The sequence below is a fragment of the Nycticebus coucang genome, chromosome 2 (genome assembly GCF_027406575.1).
Source record: "Nycticebus coucang isolate mNycCou1 chromosome 2, mNycCou1.pri, whole genome shotgun sequence".
Lineage (NCBI taxonomy): Eukaryota > Metazoa > Chordata > Mammalia > Primates > Lorisidae > Nycticebus > Nycticebus coucang.
Genome location: NC_069781.1, coordinates 104,925,514 through 104,935,281, shown reverse-complemented (window position 1 = coordinate 104,935,281; position 9,768 = coordinate 104,925,514). Strand labels below are relative to the sequence as shown.

General features: G+C 47.9%; 1 protein-coding gene across 1 annotated transcript; it reads right to left on the bottom strand.

The window, feature by feature from the left end:
* Nucleotides 1–596: 596 nt before the first annotated feature.
* On the bottom strand, nt 597–9,102 carry LOC128598093 (spermatogenesis-associated protein 31A1-like). Its single transcript, XM_053608341.1, is given in 13 exon segments — nt 597–769; nt 772–1,900; nt 4,021–4,066; nt 4,151–4,371; nt 5,700–6,304; nt 6,307–6,340; nt 6,454–6,851; nt 6,854–7,162; nt 7,165–7,289; nt 7,291–7,337; nt 7,973–8,040; nt 8,915–8,969; nt 9,082–9,102. Coding segments are annotated over 13 exon segments (3,231 nt in total).
* Nucleotides 9,103–9,768: the final 666 nt, after the last annotated feature.

Genomic DNA, 9,768 nt, shown 5'->3' with positions numbered 1-9,768 from the left:
TAGTGTAGTGCAATAACAGTATTTTGGATGCATAAGGGCCAATGAAGGAACTCAGGTTAAGGGAAGCCTTGCAGCACCACTGTCAACTTCTCTCCATGCCCTGTCCCTTTGAGAAGCCAAAGCCCACACAAAACATGGCACAGACAGAAGCCATTACCCTATTATGAGAAAAGAACACACTGGAGAATGTGATGTCTTTTGGATGTATTAACATGAGAGAAGGTAATTTTCCTCTGCATGGACTGATGTTTTTCTTGATGACATGTTTTTCTACTAGAAAGGATTAGACAATAATTTTCTTATGGGCCAAACAAGACACCTCCTTGAAGAAGACAGTGCCTTGGGCAGTGGCGATAGTGGCTGGAAGTACCAGGAGGTCTTGAGCCCTGCTGGTAAGGATTATCTTGGGATGAAGCCTTCCTGGTGAGCACGAGTTAGGGATGCTTTAGGCCACTCTGGAATTGGCCATTTCTCAAGGTCTGTAGGTCTGGGAATGTCTTTTTCCCAATGGGATGACTCTGGCACTTGAGGGTGGCTTGTTGATTGCATACTGCATAGATTGACATTCTATTTTGTTCTGGACATAAGGGTGCCCTTTAGTGGCAGGCAAATGGACAGACAGGGGCTTGGTTGTGCTGATTTGTCTTCGAGGCATAAAATTTGTGGTGTAGCATCATTTTCTCTTCTAGCATCTGTCCCATGGCTGACATGAGCCCATGGGCTTCCGTAGTGTTGCTATCCACACATGGTTTGCTTTTCTTGGTTTTGACTTCTGGGTATTGCATAATGCTGGCTTGCCTTTTACTTTGGAAATAATCCATTCAAAAAAATTCCTTAATGCCTTTTCTGATGTCGTTCTCGGAGGAACCTGTCTCTTTGCCAAAAGCTGATAGTTTCGACTCTGAGGGGCAACCTCTGTTCCCCTGGCCTGGCTACGTTGGCAGGTTCCCAATTCTCCAAACTTCTCTTTATTCTTGTCTGCATTAAGTTTCCTGTTGCACTCACTCTTGTAAGCAGGTGCACACATCTTGCTTTGATTCTTGCTTGAATATTTGTGGGTCTTGGGCTCCTGCAGCCCCAGGCTCCTCCTCCTGGCTGCCATGAACTCACCTAGTATCTGGGAAGCTGTCTTACCTTCCATAGGCACACTCTGGAGGTAGCTCTGGGGCTCCTGCGAAGTCAAACTGTTTGTATCAAGAAGTATGTTAATGTAATGGTCTGGAAGGACGACTGCGGTGCCACAGACATTAGGCTGAGTCTCTGACTTAGCAGCCCCTCTGGGCTCAAACTCACTATCGACCTCTGCCAGAAGGCAGAGCTCTTCTGGAACCTGGGAAAAAGCCATTGTGGGGAGTACAGGGCTTCTACTGCTTCTGGGAGCCTCTAAGTTATTCTCATTCTCATTCTTGACGTGGAGGCTTGATGGCATACTGGGTCCCAAGATGATTTTATATTGTGGCACAGATGCCCTGGTCTCCTCAGTCCTCATAGGAGATCCTAAGTTTCTGCTCTGCTGGGTTCTGCCCATGGGGCTGAATGTGTCGGGCGGAGAAGGCTGCCTGCTCTCCTTTCCAGGAAGGGGGGACTCTGAGGCCCCATGGTCATGACTAGGTGGGGTCCCTTGCGAGGCCTTCTGGATTTCCTTATATATAGAAGAGTGAACAAAACGACTTGCTGGCATGGTGAATGACTCTTCTGTTGTCACCCTCCTCATAACTGCCTGAGGCTCATCCAAGAAGTTGGGCTCTGATTCATGGGTGGCTGCAGGGCGAGAGGGACTCTGTGGAAGGGGCAAGGACTGAGCTTTCTTCAACTTAAGGATTTTTATGGGTTTTTTGACCTTGAGAGGTAAGCCCCTTCTGTGCTTCACCCAAAACCTTGCAATATGTGCTACAAGATCCTATTGCATAAGTGGTCTGAGAAAAGGAAGATCCTGGTGATACAGGATTCCACCTCTCAGGACTAGACAGGGTGTCCCCTTTCCCCCCCACCCCATTCTCTAGGCCCAGGTAAGCTCAGAAGTCAAACCCCCATTTCCAGGCACAAGCAGACTGCCTTTTTCAGGCCCACCCTCTAGACTCTGATAAGATCTTGAACAAAGCAGCCTGTGATGGTTTTTTGGGTGGTTCCACCTTGGGTAGGGGTACACACCCTAATCTTTTCTCAGAGACGAAGACTGTAAGGGACCTGAGAACCTCAACCTAGTGGAGGAGGAACTACTTTCATTCATTTGTTATTGTACTCACTAGCTTTGAAGAGATGTTTTACCATCTAACAGCTGGTGACCACATGTAATCCTCTAGACTTAAGACCCCTAGATAAAAGAGCCCACATGGAGACTCCAGAGAGAGAGTTCTTCAGTTCTTTCCCCCTTCCAGAAGCTCTAAGTGCTTTTCTGTATTGCTTTGTAACTTCTAATATATAAGTCCTATCTTACCACTGATCTGTGGTCTGTGGGTTCATTCTTCAAATCCCCAAGACCAAGAACCTACTGAAGAGTAAAATTCTGGTACCATATTTGGGGGCTCATTGTCCGGGATTGAAGATCTGTGGTAAGCAATGGTACCACTTACCTCTATTTTGCTTTTCTCTGTAGCTATAATAATGTAGACCAATGCCTGTTGGCTGGTAAATGTGCATAGTGTGACTGCTGACCTCCACGTCACAGGCTGTTGGGGAACAAACTTTCTAATTCCTTGGGGCTCCAAAAGAAAGGAGTGGAAGGGAATGTTAGGAGACTTGAGAGCTGAGCAAATAGAAGTATTTCCCAGAGGTTCTGGGGCACCTAACAATTGTTCTTACCCCATGGCATGGGAGGGCCTTTGGAAAATCATGCTCTCCCAGCTCTAATTATCTTCTCTCCTCTTCCACGGTCCCAAACTTTTCCTATCTTATCTCTATATACCTCTTCTGCTTCTCTCCCTCCTTATAGTTTACGTGCTTGGTTTGAACGTTGGTAAAGTATTGCTTTATATAGTAGTTAAGTTTGTACGGGCTCATTCTGGTATTTTCAAATGTTATAAGCGTGCTTCAAATGTTGTACGTGTGTCATGAGGTCTTTATTACTGTCTTTCAATGCAGGGAGGCGATGAGAAAGCACACCTAGTTAACACCCAACTCCTTAGAGGGCCAAATTATTTTAAAAGATAAATTTATCACTCAGGCGGCCCCAGACATTCGAAGAAAACTCCAGAAATTGGCTCTAGGCCCAGATCATAACCTGGAGAATTTTCTTAAAATGGCCACTGTGGTCTTTTATAATTGAGATCAGGAGGAATAGAAGGAAAAAGAGAGAAGGGATAAAAAAGAATGACAGCTCTAGTAATGGCACTCCAACCAACAGGCACCATTCAGGGGCAGAGGGAAGCCAGAGGAGCTAAAAACAAGTGATTCCAGTGTGGTCAGACTGGCCACTTCAGGAAAGACTGCTTCTGGCAGAACCGCCTTTCAGGCAAGCCATGGGGCCCCTGTCCAGAGTGTAAGGGTGATCACTGGAGGGTAGCCTGTCCCCAGAGGCGAAGGCCTTCTGGGACAGTGATCCCATCAGTGCCCAAACTGGACTGAGGGTGCCTGGGGCAGCTTCTCATGGCTCCAGCTTGTGTCATCACCCCTCAAGAGCCCCAGGTTTGCCTCACAGTGGAGGGCCAGGAGGCAGAATTTCTTCTGGACACTGGAGCAACCTTTTCTGTACTCCTCTCTAAACGTGGTCTTTTATCCCCGAGCAAAATAAAATCCCCAATACCTTTTTGCTTTTGAAGACTCCTCTCACTCTAACATCCAGCTCACATGGACTGTGTTACCCCAAGGATTTACGGACAGCCCTCACTTATTTGGACAAGCCCTAGCCAAAGACTTAAGTCATTTTTTCATATCCTACAGTGACTCTTGTTCAGTATGTAGATGACCTTCTATTAGGAGCACCAGATGCAGAGGAATGTCACAAAGCTACCCAAGCTCTATTAAACTTTCTAGCTGATTGTGGGTACAGAGTTTCCAAGGCTAAAGTGCAATTATGTTTACCTGAAGTTCACTGTTCAGGTTTCCAGTTATCACAGAGGAGGAAAGCCTTGAGCAAAGAAAGAATAAGACCAACGTTGGTTCACCCTAAACTTCAAGCTCTCAAACAGCTTCAAGGCATCTTAGGAATTACAGGCTTTTACAGACTTTGGAAAGCTGTCGTGGTGCAATGAAGGTGAAGGCCAGTGCTCTCCCCAGGGGCCTGTGGTGGATTCGCTGAAAGTGCCGCCAGCCATCAAGCATGGCCCCCAAGAAGTAGAAGACAGACAGGATCAGGAAGACAGGATCAGCTGACGGGGGGATCATGAGGCCTCTCCAGTCTGCTGAGGGCACACCACTGGCATGTCTTGCCTGCTGTGCAGGGGAGGTAGAGCACAAGCACATGTGTTAGAAGTCTAACACGTGTGCAAGTCTGGGGCTCCCATGACTCTTCCCTCTAATTCACCTTCCCTAACCCCTTTTCTGTTATCTTCTACAGCTGTTAAAGTTATGGGAATGGATTCCTGGATACATCATTCATGAGTAAAATCCTGGAACCCACCACCTTCTATGGAAGCAGACCAAGAAGAGAATCAACTACCGTCCACCTACAGTTGTGAGCCTAAAGAAGATTTGAAATTATTTAGAAGACAGCAAGAAAAGTGTTAATGCAGTTTTCTCTCAACCAACCCCCTCCTTTCACTGTTCTAACCTTGCCTTTTAATGTACTAATGAGATTTATGTCTTTCAGAGATATCATCAAACCACAAACAGTGGAAAGAGTTCCAGCCCAGACCTGACTCTGTTGTGAACCCCTGGATCACTGTGCATCTGAAGAGACCATAACTGTCCCCTTCTATTGATACAGGGTTCCCTAATTCCAGCATGGACAAGGGATCCCAATTTTCTGGGCCTGGGCAATTTCATGAAAAGAATACATTTTTACCCCAAGCTAGAAAAATCAACCTAAATTTCCATTTACTGTGAATCCTAGATCAACTTCCTCCAAGGAACCTCTAACTGCTTCCCCATATCACCGTCCATCTTCAGCAGGAAGCAGTTTGGAGCGGTCAGCACCCCTTTTCCCTAACAGCAGTTAGAGCTTCTATTTAGAGAGGGAGGATTGATACAGGATTCCACCACTAAGGGCTAGACAGGGTGCCCCCCAATTCTCTAGGCCAGGTGAGCTCAGAAGTCAGACCCCCATTTCCAGGCACAAGCATACAGCCTTTTTCAAGACACACCCTCTAGACTCTGATAAGATCATGAACAAAGCAGCCTGTGATGTTTTTTTTTGTGTGTGTGGTTCCACCTTGGGTAGGGGTACACACCCTAATCCTTTCTCAAAGATAAAAACTGTAAAGGACCTGACAACCTCACCCTAGTGGAAGAGGAACTACTTTCATTAATTTGTTAATGCACTCACTTTGAAGAGATGTTTTTCCATCTACCAACTGGTGACCATGTATAATCCTCTAGACTTAAGACCCCTAGATAAAAGGGCCCACGTGGAGACTCCAGTGAGAGAGTTCTTTTTTTCTTTCCCCCTTCTACAAGCTCTAGTGCTTTTCTGTACTCCTTTCTAACTTCTAATGTAAGTCCTATCTTACCACTGATCTATGGTACGTGGGTTCATTCTTCGAATCCCCAAGACCAAGGACCTACTAAAGAGTGAAATTCCGGTATCACTGGGAAGTGTTTACATAGATGTCCCAGCTTTTTGAGCCAGGAACATTTCTATTTTCTAGGTGGGTGTCAGAGACAGAATAACCATGGGCAGGAGGCTGCCAGGATTGATGCACACTCACAGGAATTGGATCCTGATTGGTCTGCCTTGACATGTCCATACGTGCTTTCACAATATTTTCTAAGTGATTCTTATATCCATTTGCAAGTAAAACCTTTCCTGAGTTTCTCCTCAAGGTTGTCATTGAGTCCCTCTCATAATTCTCAGAGTTTACCCTTACAGGCTTCATGGGGGAACACTCAATGCTGCTAGACAACTCTTTTGGAGCTTTCCCCAGATTTGTACCCGGGGCCTTCTCAAGATGGATTGTCAACTTTTGGATATCCTTGTTGCTTCCAGCCATGGACAAAGAAGACAAAGGTCTTTGTATGCCCTTCTCCTGACAGGTCTCTGGTGATTTTTCCTGAAGGGGCACATCCAGAGACTGTTGGGTTCTTCCCAGGTCTGGTTGCTGTTGAATGAGCCACTTTTGAATGTGTTGCTGCAGTTGCTTCTGCAGCTGAGGGCTGATTGGAAAATTCTCCGGAAGAATGGATGTCAAGTTGTCCTGGAAGAGGTGGTAGAGTAGACACTAAAGACTTCTGGAGATCTGTGATCCTCAAGGGGCAAAACCTACCCATTCTCTAGTTGTTTAGGGGAGAACCATCCTGTGGTTGAACTACAGTTGGGATGAAAGACTGTGGTTTATTTGGTGATAAAGGGTAAGGTACTTCATCATTAATGTGCAGTGGGGAAGCAGCTGATCGAAGTGGGAAAGAGGTCTGGAGATGGGCCTGGGTTTGAATCAGAGATAGAGACTCAAGTTGGGACAGAGATGAAGTCAAGGTTTGGGATTGGGACTCCAGGTGGGACAGCAGTGGAGACATTTTAGCCTGCATTGAAACTGGGCAGACGTTTGAGATTCCACTAAATAAATAGGAGGGAGGCTGCAGCGTGGAAGATGTCTCAGAGAGCCAGGCAGTAGTGACTAGAGATTCACTGTGTCATGACGGAAGACCCCAGAAAAGCTGGCTTTATTTCTGTTGAAAATGCTCCTTCAAGATGCTGGGATAGGAGAGTTTCTCAGGACTTGGCAGCTGTTGTGGTTTATTTTCCATGCTCCAGAAGTGTTGGGAGGTGTGGTATTCTGCTCAGCATTCTGTGACTTTAAGATAGTCCCCAAAGATTTTAAGTGGTATTTTGGGCTAGTTTGTCCTGGAAATGATGCATCTTTTTCTTTTTCCTCCCAAATGTTGATCTTGACTCCATTTGTGACTTGGATTTCCAGGAGCTTCTGGTTATCAGTGCTAAGTAAAAAGGGGCTACCAGCCTCCACCTGCCCATTTGTGGAGCCTCTCCAGAGTGAGGTCTCTGATGTGCAGTGGGAAAGGTGTCCTTGCTGGGACTTCCCATCAGATAAGGTGGAGAGGCCCCAGGCAGGGTTGAAATGGGACAATTTGAACCACCAAGGCCTGCAATGGCTGAGATGGGAGAAGCCAACAAATGCTTATATGGAGAGTTCTGTTTGAACGTGCTCAGTGGAAGTGCAACTGATTCACAGTGAGAGAGTCAGACTGGATTGCGGCACTGGTGGAGCAGAGAAGACTTTTGGTGGCTAAAGGCAGCCATCAGGAGGAATAGCATGTAGTGGAGGGAGGGAGAGTGCAAAGGGCCTAGGTGAAAGGCCAAGTAGGGAGAGCAAAGGCTCTGGTGGTCGGGAGGCACTCAGCAGTGAGTGCAGACTAATGGTACCTGAGGAGGTTGCTGGACCTGGTGACAGGCTTGAGACAAGCAGTGGAGGGTTCTCAGCCAGGGGAGGCAGAGCAGCCAATAGGCCTGGTGATAGGGTGGAGGCCAGAGGTGGAGGCTGCTGGGTCAGAGGAGCCAAGAAATCCAGTGGGCCTGGCGACAGGGTGGAGGCCAGAGGTGGAGGGCACACTGGCAGAGGAGTGGGGGAAGCCAATGGGCTAGGCAACAGGGTGGAGCTCAGAGGTGGAAGGCACTCGCTCAGAGGAGCTAGGGACCCCAATGGGCCTGGTGAAAGGATGGAGGCCCGAGATGGAGGGCACTTGGTCAGAGGAGCCGGAAAAGGCAAAGGCAATGGGCTTGGTGACAGGGTAGAGGCCAGAGGTGGAGGGCACTCAGTCACAAGAGCCAGGGAAGCCAACGAGGGCACGATTGATACAGCATCTTGCCCATGCGAAGCATATGGCTGGGTGGCTCTAGAAGGTGTTCTTTGGCATATCTTACCAAGACGACCGGTGTCTTCACCAAAAAGCCGAAGAAAAGAGGCCTTGTCAGGGGCCGGCTCCAGTCGGCTACAGAAGATAGGAGTAGATGAGGCCCAGGGTAGGCAGTGGTCATAATCTTGGGTAGGTTGGGGGCGGTTCCAAGGAGGGGGGTTGCCAAGGACAGCGGGGGTCTAAAGGGAGGAGTGGGGGCGGGGCTCCAGGAGGGAGGGACAAGGGTGGGGCTTTCAGGTGAAGAGTGGGACACACTGGCCACGCCCCTCTACTGCCCCACCCTGTGACCACACAATCTTCTCCCCCACCTCCAGGTCAACTTCAGGCTGCTCTGTGGCTCTGTGGCCCTGGAGTCTGGTAGGAAAGAAAACAGAGAAGGGGAAGTTTGAAGGTTCTTTACCTTTGTAGAAGTGAAAGCAGGTCTTTATTCGCCTCCAATTCTTTCCCGCTATCTCTACAGGCTGGAAATTAGGAGAGTGTTAAGATGGGGAAGTGAGGGGCCTGTATGTCTTCTTGCTGAGAGGATGTCCCTCTAGGGCAGAGCGTGGAGTATTAAATGTATAAAGTACAAATCTATCACCACCCACCCCTCTTCCTGGTCTTAAACCTGCCTGTGGGGAGAATGGGAGAAAGGGGAGCTTGGCTCCACGAGGACTCAGACTTAGCAAAGTCAAACTGCTTGTCCACAGTGGAGCCTCCAAGGCACCACCTCCACAAACAGTTATGGGCCTACCCGTCCCCCCACCCCCTCCTCCTACTGGACAGCACCCATTCCTGGCTTTTGGCTTCATTCCCAGTGCAGAAAGTGAGACGTCCCAGGTTCAGGTCTCCTTCCCACATCTCCCTCTCAGGGCAGGCTACTGATACCCTGGGAGATGTGTGGCTTGTCCCTCAGAAAAAGGCAAGGTCAAATACACCTGGGGTTCTAGATGGAGCAGCAGAACCTTACTTTTCAGAGAGTAGTTCTTCTTCCTGCTCTTCAGCCTCTGCTTCTCCACATGGCGCTGAAAGACAAGAAAGATTGAGGGTCTGGGCTGAGGCACCAGCCACTGGAATTCGACTGACGACTTATGAGCTAGGGAGATCTTTCTTGGGTCTTGGCAGAGGGTACCTTACCTCCTTGGGTTGATTCCACATCTTGGCAATTGTATATTGAGCTAGTGTATATGTCCTTCTGAGTACATACTGAATGTGGGATCATATGGGAGATCTACCTTAAGTTTTCTGAGGATTCTTCACAATTCTTTCCAAAGAGGCTGTATCAAGTTGAACTTCCACCAACAAAGTGTTTCCTTTTCTCCACACCCTGACCAGCATCTGCAGTTTTGGGACTTTGTGATGTGGGCTATTCTCTCTGAGATTATATGATATCTGAAGGTAGTTTTGATTTATATTTCTCTGATGGTTAGGGATGAAGAGCATTTTCTCGTGTGATTGTTTGGCCATTCTGATATTTTTCTTGATGACATGTTTTTTTACTAGAAAGGATTAGACAATAATTTTCTCATGGGCCAAACAAGACACCTCCTTGAAGAAGACAGTGCCCTGGGCAGTGGCAATAGTGGCTGGAGGTGCCAGGAGGTCTTGAGCCCTGCTGGTAAGGACTATCTTGGGACGAAGCCTTCCTGGTGAGCACGAGTTGGGGATGCTTTAGGCCACTCTGGAATTGGCCATTTCTCAAGGTCTGTAGGTCTGGGAATGCCTTTTCCCCAATGGGATGACTCTGGCACTTGGGGATGGCTTGTTGATTACAGACTGCATAGATTGGCATTCTATTTTCTGGCCCTGTAGTGACAGGCAAAT